The sequence below is a fragment of the Lottia gigantea genome, assembly GCF_000327385.1.
Source record: "Lottia gigantea unplaced genomic scaffold LOTGIsca_12, whole genome shotgun sequence".
NCBI classification, from domain to species: Eukaryota; Metazoa; Mollusca; class Gastropoda; family Lottiidae; genus Lottia; species Lottia gigantea.
Genome location: NW_008707225.1, coordinates 596,418 through 618,379, shown reverse-complemented (window position 1 = coordinate 618,379; position 21,962 = coordinate 596,418). Strand labels below are relative to the sequence as shown.

General features: G+C 35.9%; 2 protein-coding genes across 2 annotated transcripts; both read left to right on the top strand.

Moving 5' to 3' along the window:
- Window positions 1–3,387: 3,387 nt before the first annotated feature.
- LOTGIDRAFT_156739 (hypothetical protein) lies at window positions 3,388–6,214 on the top strand (the record flags this gene model as incomplete). Its single annotated transcript, XM_009048015.1, has 2 exons — window positions 3,388–3,441; window positions 5,192–6,214. 2 exons carry the CDS (start codon window positions 3,388–3,390, stop codon window positions 6,212–6,214), a joined length of 1,077 nt encoding a protein of 358 aa, XP_009046263.1.
- A 5,141-nt stretch (window positions 6,215–11,355) lies between these two features.
- Window positions 11,356–11,721, top strand: LOTGIDRAFT_156738 (hypothetical protein; the record flags this gene model as incomplete). Its single annotated transcript, XM_009048014.1, has 1 exon — window positions 11,356–11,721. One exon carries the CDS (start codon window positions 11,356–11,358, stop codon window positions 11,719–11,721), a length of 366 nt encoding a protein of 121 aa, XP_009046262.1.
- Between the last annotated feature and the right edge of the window lie 10,241 nt (window positions 11,722–21,962).

Below are 21,962 nucleotides of genomic sequence, written 5' to 3'. Positions count from 1 at the left end.
AAGTAGCGCCTCATTCTTCGTACCTACGGCTGCCCTGGTGGCAATACGTATAGCTTTCATGTGTAAAACGTCGAGTTTCTTCAGTTGAGTATCACTTGCTTTACCATAGGCAATACAACCATAATCAATAACAGAGTTTCTCTGTTTGCTCGCCATGTGGTACCTGAAACATAACGCCTAACATTTAAGATTTTTATAGACCGGTTACAGATATAGTCAATGTGCGTACTCCAAGTCAGACACTTGTCAAAGTGTACTCCCAGGAACCTTGCTGAATTCTCATGCTTAATCTTCACACCATTCAGTCTGAGGTCAATACTATCGTGATCTTTCTTTCTGCTGCAGAACAAACCGACGGTTTTAGCTTCCGAAATAATGAAGCCCCAGTCGTTTGCCCATTTAGCAACTTGGTTCAGAGCAGTTTGCATACGCCATTTAACTTTATTGAGGTCATTGTGACCAATCCATATCGAACTGTCATCTGCATATAGAGCCGTGCTAACCGAGAGCTCTATATGCTTTACATAATCCAGGGCCAGATCATTGATCATAATGCTGAAGAGGGTAGGGCTAATAACAGAGCCTTGCGGGTGCCATTCTCCAACGAGTGCTTCTCGCTGAGAGAATTGGCGACGTTCACTTGTATCTGGCGATCCCTTAAGAAGTCTTGGATCCACCTGAACACGCGACCCCGAATGCCAAGTTTATTAAGTTTAAAAAGCAAACCATCAACCCAGACTAAGTCAAAGGCCTTGGACAGATCCAGGAATACTGCGCTGAAGTAGTTCTTCTTTCCTAGTTGGGCGGCCATGTCGTGTTGAAGTCGAACGATTTGATCCATTATTGACCGTTTCTCTCTGTAGCCGCTTTGGTTGGATCGATAAGACCATTTAGTTCACAGTGGTATCTAAGTCTATTATTGACCATTGTCTCAAATGTTTTACATAGAGTCGAGGTCAGAGAAATAGGCCTGTATGAACTGCATAGACTTTTATCTTTCTGCGGTTTTGGTAGAGGAATGACCATTGCCGTTTTCCAACTTTCCGGAATTGTACCATTATACCATGATTTGTTGAATAACTCTAGTAGAACTGAAGACGCTTCCATTGGTAATTCCTTTAACATGCTGTACTTGATATTATCTTCACCAGTAGCGCTGTCTTTCTTACTGTACAGTGCTTTCTTCAGCTCGTCGAGGGTGAAGGGAGCGTTAAGATCCCGTTCGTCCTCTGAGGGCGAGTGATGAATGGGAGTGTGGTTGGTGTAGAAGGTCTTCTTGTTCTTTAGAAATTCTTTGGTATGGTTGGTATCAGCACTGCCGTCAGCATAACACTTGGCTAACAAATTGGCTTTCCTTCATTGCTGTATTCTTTGGAATCCCTGTAACAAAGAGTTGGAATTGAAGAATTAGATTTTTTACCAAGCATTGAGTCTATTTTACCCTAGACAGATCTTAGGTTGGTCTTCTCATTTAATGAGTTGCAGAACTCCTGCCAGTGCTTTGTTTGTGATTCACGCAACAGAGCAGCTGTAGAAGCCTTGATCGCTAAGTATTCTGCCTTGGTATAACGGTCCGATTTCCTCTGAAACCGGCGTATTTTGTCGTCCCTACCCTATAATTATATAATCCCGGGAAACCATGCACGTTTGTTTTGAATGCGGTGGTCTGAAAAATTCAAAGCCTGTATTTCGAGTCAAGATTCACTTAAACAGAATTATTTTTAGATCGTTCGCCCTCCAAAGTTGTTCCTAGCCCCCTTTTTGTCTCATTTGCCCCCAAGGAAAACCCCTTTCCGGGGTTCCTCTTCTTCATTCGCATTTTTAAAATTGTTGTCTATTATCTGTCGCCTATATTATGGTCCCACTTAACCAATGAACCATGAACATATGTTTTAAATGTAGGGGTATGACAATTCATACAACACACTTACAAATAAAACAGTGTCATATATCATTGAGAAGATATTTTAAAGCAATTTCATTAATTCATTTCATGAAATTAAATTTAAATGCAATTTTCAAATCATTTTTAATGTAGGAAATTTTAAGGAATTTTATTTTAATAAACAATGAGACAGCATACTTTAGACTAATACCTGGACAATTAGACAATATTACACAGAATGAATATGAAAATAACATCTAAAAAAACAGATATATATCATAAAATCATAACAAAAATATAGGCACTTGAATTACAAAGAAGAGTTTTAATCTTTCACGTAATATATAATCTTAATATCATATAATAATATACACCAACTTACTTTGTATAGCATTATATATATAGTAGGGAAAATAGATCAATGTGTGAAACTCTGAGTAACTCTGTTTCATTATTTCTATAATTCTTTTTTAACAGTGTATTTCTATATTGCTCTACAATTGATGTATTGAGAACTATTTTAACAGTGGTATGTCTACATCGCTCTATAATTTATGCATTGAGCACTAATTTAGCAATGGTGTTTCTATATCGCTCTACAATTGATTATTGAGAACTATTTTAACAGTGGTATTTCTATATTGCTCTACAATTGATGTATTGAGTACTATTTTAACAGTGGTATGTCTACATCGCTCTATAATTTATGCATTGAGCACTAATTTAGCAATGGTGTTTCTATATCGCTCTACAATTGATTATTGAGAACTATTTTAACAGTGGTATTTCTATATCACTAAACAATTGATGTATTGGGCACTATTTTAACAGTGGTATTTCTATATCACTCTACAATTGATGTATTGAGAACTATTTTAACAGTGGTGTTTCTATATCACTCTACAATTGATGTATTGAGTACTATTTTAACATTGGTATTTCTAAATCACTCTACAATTGATGTATTGAGCACTATTTTAACAGTGGTATTTCTATATCACTCTACAATTGATGTATTGAGCACTATTTTAACAGTGGTGTTTCTATATCACTCTACAATTGATGTATTGGGCACTATTTTAACATTGGTATTTCTAAATCACTCTACAATTGATGTATTGAGCACTATTTTAACAGTGGTATTTCTATATCACTCTACAATTGATGTATTGAGAACTATTTTAACAGTGGTGTTTCTATATTGCTCTACAATTGATGTATTGAGAACTATTTTAACAGTGGTGTTTCTATATCGCTCTACAATTGATGTATTGAGCACTATTTTAACAGTGAAATATTAATGTATATATCATTGAACTAGTATCTTTATTATAATTTACTTTAAAATAAAACGGGTTACAGTACTGCTCTTAGGTCAAATATTTCAAAATAAATGCATTCAGAATGAACACAAAATATTATTTTGTCTCGTTATTTAAATAAAGCCTTATTTAGATTGTGAATATGATGCAAAATGCTTCCCGCATAAGTGCACATAAATTATGTCTTTGATACTTATAATGTGTATAGGGGACAATTCAAATTTTCAATCAGAGGTCTGTGGTTTCATTAAACTTATCCCAAAATATGCTTTATCACCAGATTCCTCTTGCTATTTTTACGTTATAAAAACGCTTATAGTTTTAGTGGAATTGCGAATAACGTCTATATAATGAAAACACTTTTACAATCCCTTTAAACTATTGGGATATCTATTACAAATTTATTACAAGCTGTTTGGAATTGTAAAAAGATTTTTCTCAATTCCTCACGTGTATCGATAGTGACGCCATTTAACGCTTAGTTGACTATTTGGATATCTAACCAATGGGAGGACACCAAACTTTAGATGGGCTCGTATTAAGACTGTCAACAACTAAAGTCTCGTATAGGATCAGATGGGAGAAGGCTAGAAAATAGTTATTAAATAGAATTTAAGGTGAATTTACATGAAATCGAACCAAAAAAAGGGAACACTGTCTACATGATATTTATAATAATTATTTTATTTTACTTGGTGAACTTAGTGAATTCAACTTAAATACATATAGATTAAATTATATCTCGTACAGGGTAAGTGAATATTCATTTGATTGATTAGTTAGTTTATTACAGCTATTGCGTGAAGCTGTTTTAGAAATTCGAAATTCGAAAGAAACTCATTTTGTACTGAATTTTGGGAAAAATTCTAATTTCTTGAATTTTGTTTCAAGGAAATTTGGTAGATGGAAATGAATCCAGATTATCAAGTATGACCAAAAACGACCGAAAATCACAAAAAACAACTTTTTCGGATTACCTGTTAAAAAATTGGAAATTTGATAAAAAAAAAAAAACGGGAGTAATAACTGTATTATAGTGGACGAGAAATACCATCAGGTGATAAGTTTAATAAAAATTTACAGCGTCAAATTTAGAGCGAACTTTCTCTCGATATAATAATCTTGAATGATTATGGACTATTTTGTGATTTGTCTGCTGTTTCCAACATACATATCGGGTTTTATAAAATTTACAACAAATAAAAACATTAACGTATAATTTGAGAGATTTTTAAAAACTGAAGTATATTACTAATATAGTACATATTAAGTCGAGTTGTAGATACTCAACATAGTTTTGAACTACGTATGTGTGTTATTTCCATGCAAGAACCATACGTAGTTTCGTATCGTAGGTCCTGTAATCATTCTCTTTTTTGGGGTTTAGATTATGTCTTTGCATACATTCCTGTCAAAATCTCACTGGTCACAGTTTAAATCATAATTTGTGACCTTGACCTAAAACATCTCCTTTAAATTATTGTAATGTGCTTGTTATGCTCGTCCTTAATTTTGGTATTTCTATATTTTGAGACTGAAGGATGTTTTTAATATTGTTATTTCTATAATTTGAGACTGGAGGATGTTTCTAATATTGTTATTTCTGTAATTTGAGACTCGAGGATGATTTTAATATTGTTATTTCTATAATTTGAGACTGAAGGATGTTTTTAATATTGTTATTTCTATAATTTGAGACTGAAGAATGTTTTTAATATTGTTATTTCTATACTTTGAGACTGAAGAATGTTTTTAATATTGTTATTTCTGTAATTTGAAACTCGAGGATGATTTTAATATTGTTAGTTCTATAATTTCAGACTGAAGGATGTTTTTAATATTGTTATTTCTATAATTTCAGACTGAAGGATGTTTTTAATATTGTTATTTCTATAATTTCAGACTGAAGGATGTTTTTAATATTGTTATTTCTATAATTTGAGACTGAAGGATGTTTTTAATATTGTTATTTCTATAATTTCAGACTGAAGGATGTTTTTATGCCCAGGCGAAAACTTATCCAGATATCAAGACGAAGTTCAAATCCAATCGTATGAATACACTTCCTACTACCGAGAAATTAATCAACCGGCCCAAGAAAGGTCTTAATAATGCAAAGGTACTGAAAAAAACAAACAGGCCCAAATATTTGATCTACCTCTGTGACAGAAAACGAGGTTGTGGTGGTTTAGGTGATCGACAGCGGGGAATAACTTACGCCTTTCTGTTTGCGATTCAGTTGGATAGGAAATTTGGAATCATCATGTCTACACCTTGTGATGTTCGACAATTTTTTATTCCAAATAAATACAACTGGATTATTCCTGAAAGTGACCTGATCGGGAAACCACAGAAAATCATCGACATTGTGGATGGAAGGATGGTTGATTTGTCAAACGACACTACTGAGGTGATTTATTTACGAACCAATTCTCCTCGAAATGATTTCGTGTATCGCCAAATCCGGCATAAATTACCCCCATATTTAAAAGGTGGGACGACAGGAGGCCAAATGTTTAAACTTAGTTGGGAATCTTTGATGAAACCATCACGTCACGTAATCAATCATTTAAAAACTCTCCCTCTGTCCGAAAATATGACTTGTGCGCATGTCCGGATGGGAAGAAGTAAAAATTTACCCATCGATCCATCGAGGAATAATTTAACGAATGTGCCTAAACTTTGGGATTTTATGGAAAAATTTGACAAAACCAATACAATATTTGTCGCAACTGACAATATCGAAGTTCGAGATTCGGCACGACGGCGATTCACGAAGCGTTATTTTGATTCCGAGGGAAATATCATACACATTGATAGACAAAAAGGAATGGACGCGGATTGCCTTGGGTTCGAAACTGCAATAATTGATCAAATCATACTGTCCAAGTGTAGTGTTCTAGTCGTCTCTTTTAGTGGTTTCAGTATTCGAGCCGCCATGTTGAGAAATAACACGAAAGATCTTTTTAGTTTTCACATGGAAATAAAGCCTTTCAAATTGCCCTAAACACGGTAAACAGTAATGTCGGTCTAAGGAATGGTTAAAAGCAATGGCGGTCTGGGGAATCATTAAAAGCAATGGAGGTCTGAGAGACTGTTACAGCAATGGCGTCAGAGGAACGGTTAAAACAATGGCGGACTGAGGCAAGGTTAAATGTATTGTTTAAGTTATGTTTATTTATTGATAGATAAAATGTAATGATTAATAATACTTCATGCGGCGCCAATGGAGGTAGAAAATGGTTTGCACCCCAGTTATACTACAGGGTTGCACTACAGGTATGGAGGGGGGTCGTTGCCAGAAGTATTTACAAAGTCAAACTTGAAAACAAGGCCTCGACTTTACAAAGTTATATTTCAACATTACACAATTACAAAATAAACCTTCCTAAAATCAAAGATAGGTTGCATACGCCCACTGGCAGCTGTCAGAAATAATAAAACAGTCTTTAGTGACTAAAGTACAAATTTTCTCATATTGAAGAAATTATTTATGCTGAATCAATATCAATAACCCAAATACAACAAACAATTAAATCACACAGCTCTAATAAAGGGCAAAAAACAACTTTTGACGCCTGTTTACAAAGTCAAGGGCAATAACTAAAAAAATGTTCATCAAAAATATCTCTTGTTAGAACTTGTCCGAGATCTTATCAATTCCAATGATCACACCAATCATCAGAATCGGTTGAAAACTGTAGCTTCTATTGTGCTCACTAACAAATTTTGACGCGTTTTTACAAAGTCAAGGGCAATAACTCGAAAACCGTTCATCAAAAATGCATCAAGTTAGAACTTGTCCGAGATCTTATCAATTCCAATGATCACACCAAGTTTCATCAGAGTCGGTTGAAAGCTGAAGCGTCAATCCTGCTCACAAACTATTTTTAACAAATTTCGACGCATTTTAACAAAGTCAAGGGCAATAACTCAAAAACTGTTCATCGAAAATGCGTCAAGTTAGAACTTGTCCGAGATCTTATTAATTCCAATGATCACACCAAGTTTCATCAGAATTGGTTGAAAACTGTAGCTTCAATCCATCACAACTATTTTTAACAAATATTGACGCGTTTTTACAAAGTCAAGGGCAATAACTCGAAAACTGTTCATTGAAAATGTGTCAAATAAGAACTTGTCCTAGATCTTATCAATTCCAATGATCACACCAAGTTTCATCAGAATCGGTTGAAAACTGTAGCGTCAATCCTGCTCACGAACTATTTTTAACAAATTTTGACGCGTTTTTACAAAGTCAAGGGCAATAACTCAAAAACCGTCAAATTAGAACTTGTCCGAGATCTTATCAATTCGAATGATCACACCAAGTTTCATCAGAATCGGCTGAAAACTGTAGCGTCAATCCTGCTCACAAACTATTTTTAACAAATTTCAACACGTTTTAACAAAGTCAAGGGCAATAACTCAAAAAACGTTCATCAAAAATGCGTCAAGTTAGAACTTGTCCGAGATCTTATCAATTCCAATGATCACACCAAGTTTCATCAGAATCGGTTGAAAACTGTAGCTTCAATCCTGCTCACGAACTATTTTTAACAAATTTCAACACGTTTTAACAAAGTCAAGGGCAATAACTCAAAAACTGTTCATCGGAAATGCGTCAAGTTAGAACTTGTCCGAGATCTTATCAATTCGAATGATCACACCAAGTTTCATCAGAATCGGTTGAAAACTGTAGCTTCAATCCTGCTCACGAACTATTTTTAACAAATTTTGATGTGTTTTTACAACGTCAAGGGCATTAACTCAAAACCCGTTCATCGAAAATGCGTCAAGTTAGAACTTGTCCGAGATCTTATCAATTCCAATGATTACACCAAGTTTCATCAGAATCAGTTGAAAACTGTAGCTTCAATCCTGCTCACGAACTATTTTTAACAAATTTCGACGCGTTTTAACAAAGTCAAGGGCAATAACTCAAAAACCGTTCATCAGAAATGCGTCAAGTTAGAACTTGTCCGAGATCTTATCAATTCCAATGATCACACCAAGTTTCATCAGAATCGGTTGAAAACTGTAGCTTCAATCCTGCTCACGAACTATTTTGAACAAATTTCGACGCGTTTTAACAAAGTCAAGGGCAATAACTAAAAAACCGTTCATCGAAAATGCGTCAAATTAGAACTTGTCCGAGATCTTATCAATTCCAATGATCACACCAAGTTTCATCAGCATCGGTTGAAAACTGTAGCTTCAATCCTGCTCACGAACTATTTTGAACAAATTTCGACGCGTTTTAACAAAGTCAAGGGCAATAACTCAAAAACCGTTCATCGAAAATGCGTCAAGTTAGAACTTGTCCGAGATCTTGTGAATTCCAATGATCACACCAAGTTTCATCAGAATCGGATGAAAACTGTAGCTTCAATCCTGATCACGAACAATTTTGAACAAATTTCAAGGCGTTCTAAGTCAAGGGCAATATCTCAAAAACCGTTCATCGAAAATTTGTCAAATTCGAACTTGACCGAGATCTTATCAATCTAAAGCATCACACCAAGTTTTATCAAAATCAGATAAAAACTGTAGTCTCTATAGTGCTCACAAGAAATGTTGACGGACGGACCGACGGACAGGGGCGACGACAATATACGACCACATATTCATGTGGGCGTATAAAAAGTCAATGTACTTGTTACAAAGTAGAGATATTGATACTTTACTTTACTTTATTTCACATCAGACACCATTCAAACTTTCCTTTACGAAAATGATTTCTTAACTTTGCATTATTGACATTATCAACTATGTCTTCCTGACTTTGCATTCGTGAAAGATGTAAGTTCGACAACTATATTCTTTATTCTTTAGTTCTGCATTCTTGAACGTTTACCATATAAGGTAACGTGACCTACTTCATTTACATAATCCGGAAATTCACGGAAACTAACGGAAATATAAATCAATAATTGCTCATTGTCAAAGGGATTTAACTCTAAATAAGCCTCAAAACCGGATGTTCAAATGAGTCATTGGTCAATTGACACTTCGTCATTACTTCAGTGGCCGGCCAATTTTTGTGGCCGATGGATACACTAATTTTTTGGATTGATTGTAATTGTAAAAATTTGTAATTCATTTCTTATTCAAATGAAACCACTAAAAAGTCGTGTAATGAATAGAATCATTACAGTTGACAACTCTCAAGAATACAGTGGTCGAACTTACATCTTTCACGAATGCAAAGTCAGGAAGACATTGTTGATAATGTCAATAATGCAAAGTTAAGAATTCATTTTCGTAAAGGAAAGTTTGAATGTTGTCTGATGTGAAATAAAGTTTGAAAAGTAAACTATCAATATCTCTACTTTGTAATAAGTACGTTGACTTTTTGATTTTAGGAAGGTTTATTTTGTAATTGTGTAATGTTGAAATATGACAGGGTTTCACTAGACTGTGTGACAGGGATTTCACTAGACTCTGTGACAGGGTTTCACTAGACAGTGCGACTGGGTTTCGCTAGACTCTGTGACAGGGTTTTACGAGACTCTGTGACAGGGTTTCACGAGACTCTGTTACAGGGTTTAGCGAGACTCTTTGACAGAGTTTCACTATTTATTGATATATAAAATGTAATGATTAATAATGCTTCATGCGGCGCCAGTGGAGGTAGAAAATGGTTTGCACCCAAGTTATACTACAGGGTTTCACTTGACATTATGACGGGTTTCACTAGACTGTGTGACAGGGTTTCATAAGACTGTGTGACAGGGTTTCACTAGACAGTGTGACAGGGTTTCGCTAAACTCTGTGACAGGGTTTCACTGACTGTGTGACAGCGTTTCACGAGACGAAGCTGTCACAGGAGCTTTTCGTCTGGCAGTCTATTTTCTTGAATAGATTCGGTTAATTCTGTGAAATTGAATTAATTTCCATTAACAGAAAACTGTAATTAATATCTTAACTTATAGTATTAAACTGGAAAATACAACAGAGCGCCAAATTGGCAGTCTATATATGTTTAGACCAAACTATCGTTCCTTTTTTTATTAGCTTTTATCAATAATATAACCACTTCAGATAGGGTCTAACGACATCCCTCTTGAACGTTCGTCAGATTAACCGTTGACCTAACCTGATAAATAACGCGCCACGTCACATACCATTTCCAATCGTAACGATCAACGAAAAATTTCTCTCCACTACTAACACTTTATCACTTTTCATATAAATCTTCCGTAACATGCATTCTATCATTCTGAAATAAAGTCATCATTTTTATCAATTATCATAGCTGAAATTAAGTCATTATTTTTATCAAATATGATAGCTGAAATAAAGTCATAATTTCTCATCAATTATAATAGATGAAATAAAGTCATCATTTTTTATCAAATATCATAGATGAAATAAAGTCATCATTTTTTATCAAATATCATAGGTGAAATAAAGTCATCATTTTTATCAATTATCACAGCTGAAAAAAGTCATTATTTTTATCAAATATCATGGATGAAATAAAGTCATCATTTTTATCAATTATCACAGCTGAAATCAAGTCTTCAATTTTATCAAATATCATAGCTGAAATCAAGTCTTCAATTTTATCAATTATCACAGCTAAAATAAAGTCATCATTTTTATCAATTATCACAGCTGAAATAAAGTCATAATTTTTATCAAATATCATAGATGAAGATAATTGGGAATCTTTAAGACACGAATGGGAACCTTATGCTAAAAGTGATACGTTATGTCTTGGAGCTTGTTTGATAAAATATAACAAAGTTATGAAAGAAGTTGTATTCCAGAATATTTCCAATAATCTAACGGCTCCTTCTCTATCTTTAAAGGGTTGGTATTATTTATATCATTACCATAAAGAAATGGTTGAAGAAGAATGGTATGAAACTACTAGAATGGTTCCAAAGAAAATATAGAAAAAGTTTACTCACATACACACCCTTTTATAAGATATTTTATCAGACAATCCATTTAAGGAGGAAGAGTTTCTGCTAACAGAAAATCATTTGAAACGAATAAAATGGATGAAATTTGTAATGTATTAAAGGAATACACAGAACTCGAGAGTAGTTATATAATTGATTTATTTAAAGAATATAGTAAGAATAAAGTTAAAACGGAAGTTGTTCAAAACTTAAAAAAATAAAATGTACTAAACTAATGGCGTTCGACGCCAATGGTTTGTATGCTTCCGCCATGTCAAATTTAGACAGCGAATATCCTAAAGCGGAAAGTGGTAGACCGCTTCTACAAGAAGAAAATAAAGAATTTGTTAAGCTGCTTAATGCGCAGAAATTCAGACTTAGAACAGCTATTTTAAAAGTCTGGTTTGAATATCCTACTAACATGTTCTTCCAACCCATACCAGCTAAAGATAAAATTACTTTTACGAACAAAGAAGGTAATAAGGAAACTGGAACTGAAATCAGGTTTAGAAATGGTTTCTGTTCAGATGTTTTAACATCGGTCGATATTCAAGAAATAGTTAAATCTGGTAGACGAATTATTAGATGGTATAGTATATGAAAAAATTTTAAAACTCCACCATATAGAGATTATATTTTAATTATGAGAGATCTAAGAAATAAATATAAACGAAACGGTAATATTGTGGGTAGTAACTGCATGAAATTATTAGGTAATTCCTTGTATGGTAAATCTATTCAGAAGGATATAACTACAGCCAACTTCGATTCACATGTCAAAAGCTATCCTAAAGTAAATGAGACTCAATATATCGTTGAGATAAATGAAGAAGAATTTGACTGTATACCTCCTAATATACACGACTAACACCTAGTCATTTGGGGTCATTCGTATTATCCCACAGTGAAAAAATAATTAATAATTTTATTCACGTAATAGATGGATTTTATAAGCCGCAAATATACTATACAGATACTGATAGTTTATACATTTCATCTAGCAACTGGGATAAATTAAATGAAGCTGGGTTGGTATCTGAAAATGATTATTGTAAAGGAAAGAATGATTACGGTGATGGTGGAATTATATATGGTTTATATTTAGCGCCAAAAGTCAAATAAAACATCAATTTAATGTCTGATTTATTTGAGGTGATAACGAATAGTTGTTCTTTATATGACATTTTTAATCACGCTTTTATAAGCATTTTTATCTATGATACCATTCTGTAGGAGTCTTATTAAATTTATATTTATATACAATTTTCATTATATTGTCTGTGTGATCGATGACCTTTCTTCAATGCCGCTAATATTATTTGTAATCTATTAAGTAGTTCCTCGTTGTTGTCGGATAAAAACGTTATATCTTGTCCAGATACCATATCTTCGAATTCGTCTATTTCTTGTATGATTGGATTGTCTTCGGCATAATCACCCGCTTCGTCAACTTCGTATTCATCATTATAGCGACCACAAACTATATTCGTTGTATAAAAAAAAAAGTAATTATTCTAAATATCAATTTATCTAACGGCGTAATAAACAGTCACTAATTGCTGCCAATGCATAAGAAAGTCTCCAGCCACTATTAATATTATCTACTACTTCTAACTCTTGGCTTTTATGAGGCTCTTGATGATTGACTGAAATAACAATAATTCACACTATTTACAAACAAAAATAAACTATTTACCATAAAACTTAAACACTTACAACTAACGTCACTATGATGGCTTATGTTTATATCTTATGCGCATGTCAAACCGGAAGTGCTAATTTTTGCGCCGACAAGGACTGGTTTTCTACTTTTTGCATACGAATCTGACGTTTTCATTTGCAATACATACATCTTTAAATGGAGAAAATATTAAACCAGAATATTACCGAATTTTTAGGCCTGTTTATCCCAAAGTGGTCCTTGAATCTTTACTAATGCGCTAGGCCTATTTTGACCTTCTTATTCTTGACCTAGCAATGACGTCTACAAATTATGACGTCAGTGACCTTGAAACTAGACTCGATTATCACACATGAAGACTATGTGAATTCTAAAGGAAGATAACCACGAAGTAAAATTAGGCTCCAGACAACCAGAATTGGTTAAATGCTCTTTGGTAAATCTGCTTTAGGGTTTGAAAAGAGACGATTTATATCATCTAATCATCCAAATTATAATACCACTATATTCAATCGGTTCGGGGTGATCTATATGAGCCGTAGGTTCTATACGTGGCGTGGGTATATATTCTAAAGCTAATTTCTTTTTAATATCCTCTTGAGTTTTTCATATTGGTTGAAATAGAGTTTGTAGATTTTTCCCAAACCGAATTTCTCTTTCCGATGGAAATAGACGCAGGACATGTTCAACTTTCATTCGATGCAAAAATCATACCTCTGGGGTCCATATTAGCCGAGTTATGGCCATTTAAAGATGAGGGTGTGGGTCAGCCCCCAGCCTACACGGTCCTATACAGTCGCGCTGCACAGGTTGGGGTTAAGACCAAAACATTGACGGGCTGCCGTTCGGAAACTATCAGAGATGTAATGATGCAATTTGCACTGAATATTCGCAACCATCTGAAGTTGTACTCTTCCAAATTTCATGTTCCTGCCGTGAAAACTCTGCCTGTTACAGCACTTTTAGTGTCAGACTTTTTCCGAAACCAAACTACAAGCGATTTTCCTCTTGAAAATAAGGGTTAATCGTCAAAGTCGATTTTCTCGAAAGTTTTCAAATAGTCCGAATTTCTCTTTCCGATGTAAATAGACGCAGGACATGTTCAACTTTCATTCGATGTAAAATACATACCTCTGGGGTCCATATAAGCTGAGTTATGGCCATTTAAAGATGAAGGTGTGGGTCAGCCCCCAGCCTATACGGTCCTATACAGTCTCACTGCACAGGTTGGGGTTAAGACCAAAACTTTGAGTGGCTGCCGTTCGGAAATTATCAGAGATGTAAAGTTGCAATTTGCACTGAATATTCGCAACCATCTGAAGTTATGCTCTTCCAAATTGAAAGTTCCTGCCGTGAAAATTCTTTCTGTTACAGCACGTTTAGTGTCAGACTTTTTCCCAAACCAAAATACAAGCGATTTTCCTCATGAAAATAAGGGTGAATCTTCAAAGTCATTTTCTCGAAAGTTTTCAAAAAGTCAGAATTTCTCTTTCCGATGGAATTAGACGCAGGACATGTTCAACTTTCATTCGATGCAAAAATCATACCTCTGGGGTCCATATAAGCCGAGTTATGGCCATTTAAAGATGAGAGTGCGGGTCAGCCCCCAGCCTATACGATCCTATACAGTCTCGATGCACAGGTTGGGGTTAAAACCAAAACTTTGACGGGCTGGCGTTCGGAAACTATCAGAGATGTAAAGTTGCAACTTGCACTGAATATTCGCAACCATCTGAAGTTGTTCTGTTTCATATTTCAAGTTCCTGTCGTAAAATAACTGCCTGTTACAACACTTTTAGTGTCAGACTTTTTCTCAAAACCAAAATACAAGCGATTTTCCTCTTGAAAATAAGGGTGAATCTTCAAAGTCGATTTTCTCGAAAGTTTTCAAAAAGTCCGCATTTCTCTTTCCGATGGAAATAGACGCAGGACATGTTCAACTTTCATTCGATGCAAAAATCATACCTCTGGGGTCCATATTAGCCGAGTTATGGCCATTTAAAGATGAGGGTGAGGTCAGCCCCCAGCCTATACGGTCCTATACAGTCTCACTGCACAGGTTGGGGTTAAGACCAAAACTTTGACGGGCTGCCGTTCTGAAATTATCTTAGATGTAAAGTTGCAATTTGCACTGAATATTCGCAACCATCTGAAGTTGTTCTGTTCCAAATTTCAAGTTCCTGCCGTAAAAACTCTGCCTGTTACAGCACTTTTAGTGTCAATCTTTTTCACAAACCAAAATACAAGCGATTTTCCTCATGAAAATAAGGGTGAATCTTCAAAGTCGATTTTCTCGAAAGTTTTCAAAAAATCTGAACTTCTCTTTCCGCTGGAAATAGACGCATGACATGTTCAACTTTTATTCGATGCAAAAATCATACCTCTGGGGTCCATATTAGCCGAGTTATGGCCATTCAAAGATGAGGGTGTGGGTCAACCCCCAGCCTATACGGTCCTATACAGTCTCGCTGTACAGGTTGGGGTTAAGACCAAAACTTTGACGGACTGCCGTTCGGAAACTATTAGAGATGTAAAGTTGCAATTTGCACTGAATATTAACAACCATCTGAGGTTGTTTTCTCCCAAATTTCAAGTTACTGCCGTAAAAACTCTGCTTGTTACAGCACTTTTAGTGTCAGACTTTTTCCCAAAACCAAAATACAAGCGATTTTCCTCTTGAAAATAAGGGTGAATCTTCAAAGTCGATTTTCTCGAAAGTTTTCAAAAAGTTCAAATTTATCTTTCCGATGGAAATAGACGCAGGACATGTTCAATTTTCATTCGATGCAAAAATCATACCTCTGGGGTCCATATTAGCCGAGTTATGGGCATTCAAAGATGAGGGTGTGGGTCAGCCCCCAGCCTATACGGTCCTATACAGTCTCGCTGCACAGGTATGGGTTAAGACCAAAACTTTGACGGGCTGCCGTTCGGAAACTATCAGAGATGTAAAGTTGCAATTTGCACTGAATATTCGCAACCATCTGAAGTTGTTTTCTTCCAAATTTCAAGTTCCGGCCGTGAAAACTCTGCTTGTTACAGCACTTTCAGTGTCAGACTTTTTCCGAAACCAAAATACAAGCGATTTTCCTCTTGATAATAAGGGTGAATCTTCAAAGTCGATTTTCTCGAAAGTTTTCAAAAAGTCCGAATTTATCTTTCCGATGGAAATAGACGCAGAACATGTTCAACTTTCATTCGATGCAAAAATCATACCTCTGGGGTCCATATTAGCCGAGTTATGGCCATTCAAAGATGAGGGTGTGGGTCAGCCGCCAGCCTATACGGTCCTATTCAGTCTCACTGCACAGGTTGGGGTTAAGACCAAAACTTTGACGGACTGCCGTTCGGAAACTATCAGAGATGTAAAGTTGCAATTTGTACTGAATATTTGCAACCATCTGAAGTTGTTTTCTCCCAAATTTCAAGTTCCTGCCGTGAAAACTCTGCCTGTTACAGCACTTTTAGTGTCAGACTTTTTCCGAAACCAAAATACAAGCGATTTTCCTCTTGAAAATAAGGGTGAATCTTCAAAGTCGATTTTCTCGAAAGTTTTCAAAAAGTTCGAATTTCTCTTTCCGATGGAAATAGACGAAGGACATGTTCAACTTTCATTCGATGCAAAAATCATACCTCTGGGGTCCATATTAGCCGAGTTATGGCCATTCAAAGATGAGGGTGTGGGTCAGCCCCCAGCCTATACGGTCCTATACAGTCTCGCTGCACAGGTTGGGGTTAAGACCAAAACTTTGACGGGCTGCCGTTCGGAAACTATTAGAGATGTAAAGTTGCAATTTGCACTGAATATTCGCAACCATCTGAAGTTGTGCTCTTTCAAATTTCATGTTCCTGCCGTGAAAACTCTGCCTGTTACAGCACTTTTAGTGTCAGACTTTTTCCCAAACCAAAATACAAGGCATTTTCCTTTTGAAAATAAGGGTGAATCTTCAAAGTCGATTTTCTCGAAAGTTTTCAAAAAGTCCGAATTTCTCTTTCCGCTAGAAATAGACGCAGGACATGTTCAACTTTCATTCGATGCAAAAATCATACCTCTGGGGTCCATATTAGCCGAGTTATGGCCATTTAAAGATGAGGGTGTGGGTCAGCCCCCAGCCTATACGGTCCTATACAGTCTCGCTGCACAGGTTGGGGTTAAGACCAAAACTTTGACGAGCTGCCGTTCGGAAACTATTAGAGATGTAAATTTGCAATTTGCACTGAATATTTGCAACCATCTAAAGTTGTTCTGTTCCAAATTTCAAGTTCCTGCCGTAAAAACTCTGCTTGTTACAGCACTTTTAGTGTCAATCTTTTTCCCAAACCAAAATACTAGCGATTTTCCTCTTGAAAATAAGGGTGAATCTTCAAAGTCGATTTTCTCGAAAGTTTTCAAACAATCTTAATTTCTCTTTCCGATAAAAATAGACGCAGGATATGTTCAACTTTCAATCGATGCAAAAATCATACCTCTGGGGTCCATATTAGCCGAGTTATGGCCATTTAAAGATGAGGGTGTGGGTCGGCCACCAGCCTATACGGTCCTATACAGTCTCGCTGCACAGGTTGGGGTTAAGATCAACACTTTGACGGGCTGCCGTTCGGAAACTATCAGAGATGTAAAGTTGCAATTTCCACAGAATATTCGCAACCATCTGAAGTTGTTTTCTTCCAAATTTCAAGTTCCTGCCGTGAAAACTCTGCTTGTTACAGCACTTTTAGTGTCAGACTTTTTCCCAAACCAAAATACAAGCGATTATCCTCTTGAAAATAAGGGTGAATCTTCAAAGTCATTTTCTGGAAAGTTTTCAAAAAGTCCGAATTTCTCTTTCCGATAAAAATAGACGCAGGATATGTTCAACTTTCATTCGATGCAGAAATCATACCTCTGGGGTCCATATTAGCCGAGTTATGGCCATTTAAAGATGAGGGTGTGGGTCAGCCACCAGCCTATACGTTCCTATACAGTCTCGCTGCACAGGTTGGGGTTAAGACCAAAATTTGACGGACTGCCGTTCGGAAACTATCAGAGATGTAAAGTTGCAATTTGCACTGAATATTTGCAACCATCTGAAGTTGTGCTCTTCCAAACTTCAAGTTCCTGTCGTGAAAACTTTGATTGTTACAGCACGTTTGGTCTCAATCTTTTTCACAAACCAAAATACAAGCGATTTTCCTCTTGAAAATAAGGGTGAATCTTCAAAGTCGATTTTCTCGAAAGTTTTCAAACAATCTGAATTTCTTTTTCCGCTGGAAATAGACGCAGGATATGTTCAACTTTCATTTGATGCAAAAATCATACCTCTGGGGTCCATATTAGCTGAGTTATGGCCATTCAAAGATGAGGGTGTGGGTCAGCCCCCAGCCTATACGGTCCTATACAGTCTCGCTGCTCCAGTTGGGGTTAAGACCAAAACTTTGACGGGCTGCCGTTCGGAAACTATGTAGAGATGTAGAGTTGCAATTTGAACTGAATATTCGCAACCATCTGAAGTTGTTCTATTCAAAATTTCATGTTCCTGCCGTGAAAACTCTGCCTGTTACAGCACTTTTAGTGTCAATCTTTTTCCCAAACCAAAATACAAGCGATTTTCCTCTTGAAAATAAGGGTGAATCTTCAAAGTCGATTTTCTCGAAAGTTTTCAAAAAGTCCGAATTTCTCTTTCCGATGGAAATAGACGCAGGATATGTTCAACTTTCATTCGATGCAAAAATCATACCTCTGGGGTCAATATCTGAGATGTAAAGTTGCAATTTGCACTGAATATTCTCAACCATCTGAAATTGTTCTCTTCCAAATTTCAAGTTCCTGTCGTGAAAACTCTGCCTGTTACAGCACTTTTAGTGTCAGACTTTTTCCCAAAACCAAAATACAAGCCATTTTCCTCTTGAAAATAAGGGTGAATCTTCAAAGTCGATTTTCTCGAAAGTTTTCAAAAAGTCCGAATTTCTCCGAGTTATGGCCATTTAAAGATGAGGGTCTGTCTCAAAATCAGGCATAAACTAAATTTGATTTTGAATTTATTTTTCACCTATCTTCAAAATACAGCCCATAACTGGAGATCCAGAGATTAATTATACCCCCAAGTGATTAATTAAATTAACCGACTTACAATGTTGACAATAAAGCAACCCGTTCTCCACCTGTACTCTATTACACCGTAAACGCGGACACTCCGGATTGGAGGACGTGGAGAGTTAGGACTGCATAATCGAATTGGCCCTATATAGCGGATGAGTATAACCGGTAGTAGTCTGCTTTCAATTTTAGAAGCTCAAAATTTTCATGGTCATCACATATTGAATTTTTAGGAGACATTGAGGATTGGTCAGGCTTTCATTCGGCATACTGGAAAGCTTTCAACGAGACTTCTGGAAAAAGTTGTAAAAGGTTGAATTTCGTGTTTTAACATAGGGAAGTTGGATTCTTGTGGCGTCCTTGTTGCGGTGTACTTAGTAAAACATATCGATAACAAAAATACAATATACAGTTTGAAGGAACCAGGAGCCGTGAAAAAATTATTTCTAGACTTAGGCACATATTGATCTACTTCACGGTGAATTTTCCGTAGAAATGATTACTTTTAACTCCATTTAATTTATAAAATGGCGATCTCTAAATCACCACAGATGGTTTGTTTTTCAATGTTAATTCATTCTTGATTAAATTAAGTAGGAACTTTAATGTTATTTTCGTTTCGTATTAGGCCTATTGTATCGAGAATAGTACATTTTAAACAACCAAAATGCATTTCTTTATCAAGTCGATGGAGGTTAACATGGCCATGCTGTAAAATCGAGTTATCTATATGTTTAACCTACATCATCCTGTTTATCTCTTGTTGCTGACTGATCTTAATATACAAATTCGACCAGCATATAGATTCGATCTTCATCTTTAGCCTATGAACCTAAGATTGGAAGTGAAAACTCTATGCCTTGTGCCATGTAGGCTATATTTGTCAAAAACAAAACAGAAGTGTGAAATATTTCAATGCAAAAGACCTTTAAAAGGCGAAAGGCGACCGATCCGCCGGTCCACAAATCCCCTATACCCGAGAAAGCACAATTCTTAACTGATTTTGACGAAACTTGGTATGTTTGTTAGTGATCACCGAAAGATAAACCCTATTGAAAATTAGAAAAATTGAAAAATATTTAGTATGAGTTATTGCCCCTGTTCTTTAAATGCTCGTTACTCTCTAGAACGTGCAATTCTTGACGGATATTGGCGAAACTTGGGGTGGGTGTTTGTAATTACCCAAGAACGAACCCTATTGAAAATCAGAAAAATCGAAAAATAATTAGTATTAAGTATTGCCCTTGTTCTTGAAAACGCATTCAATTTTAGCATGTAAATACTTTAGAAGGTACAATTATTGACAGATTTTTTACGAAACTTGGTGTGAATGTTTGTTATCACCCAAGGATGGACCCTATTGAAATTTTAAAAACGCGATCTTAAAGGCACTATTCTTGACCGATTTTGACGAAAGGATGAAACCTATTTAAAATCAAAAAATCAAAAAATGTTTTATAGGAGTTATTGACCTCGTTCTTGAAAACACTTTCCGTTTTTAGCTAACACTGAAAGGTACGATTCTTGTCGGATTTTGACAAAACTTGGCAATATTATTCAGCATCGCACCAAAAAGTTCCAAAAAGTGTTATGACTGAAGGTTGAATATTTCATACTGTTGATTATTACTATAGGCTACTGCAAATATTTTTATTCAAAATCAAAGCTGCCGGTGGGCGTATATTACTTTGCTTGGCAAGCTATCTGCCGTATCAATATTATCACACTTGTTCAATATCAATAAAAAAATCCTACGTGCGCATACCGGTCCCACATGACGTAAGTGACCGAATAAATTGTGTAAATCTGCCTTATTCTTGGAATTTGTACGGTAGCGTTTATCTGTATAATGGATGAATTTGTACGGTAGCGTTTATCTGTATGCTGGATGAATTTGTACCATAGCTTTAGCCTGGCAAATGGGGGAGTTTTGGATTTGATCATAGATAGAAAAATGGTCAATAATACTAATTAAACAAGTTGTCATCCATTTCAAGTCGTAAAGATGAGCAGTATTGCTGAAGTAACATTAGAACAAATTGACGACTGGTTTCAGATTGGTAAAAAGCCACAAGCACCGGCCAAATCAGTTCCAAAAAGTAAAACAGGTGGTCGAGTGTTCGATGGCAAAACTGGCGAAGCACGTGTAAACAAACCACCAGACTATCATATCTTGCACCCTGATAAGAGGTAATTCCACTAATAAAATGCTTTGAATAAACCCTCGTGTCTTAAAGGTGACTTATTCATTCATGAAATTTTGAAGGATACAGAATACAGGCTACAGGCTTCAATTTTCAAATTGGCATGATGGAACTCTGATAATAAGTTAAGTTAATTAGGAGTAGCTGACCATGACATGAGATGGCCTAATAGACCCACTTTTCACTACAGTTGACACTTTCAAACACTTAATCACCAGGGCCTACAGATAGGCAATACTTTACTTGCTAGGATTCTTCTTTGATATAATTTCAGATGCAATGCTATCAACCAAAGAGATTATGCGAAAGCTTATCAAGCAGAAGAAGAACAGAATCTGCTGCGACATGCCATGGTACAGTATTCAAATATTAATAAAACAGTCAGGGGCCGCTTTCACAAAAGAGTTACGACAGATCACAAGTTTGTGATTGATCGCAAGTCGTTATAAAACTTGCGATGGATTTCAAAAGTTCTTCGCAACTTTGTTCGTATTTTAGGATTTACGACCAATATGACATGAATTTAGATGTCGTACGACAGATCTTTCATAATGAAAATGGTGGGATGCATGGAATGTGTCTGTAACACGTCAAGATTTACGGGGTAGAACTGTTAAATATCACTTTAACGAAAAAGGAAATTAAGTGAATTAGTAGGGTTCAAAGCATTAACAATTACAATAGGTGCTGAAGCAGTCGTTCATAGCCTATCCCACATGGATTTAAGCCGGGGCCCAGATGGATGTGTAGGGCAAGTAGAGGCCCTAATAGCCTAGTCTAATGAACAGGTCTAGGATTGAACATCTATTTTATTGGTCTCGCCTTTTTACAGTCCCCACTGACTGGCACTGACTGACTGACTGAGACAGTGCAAGGGTTCG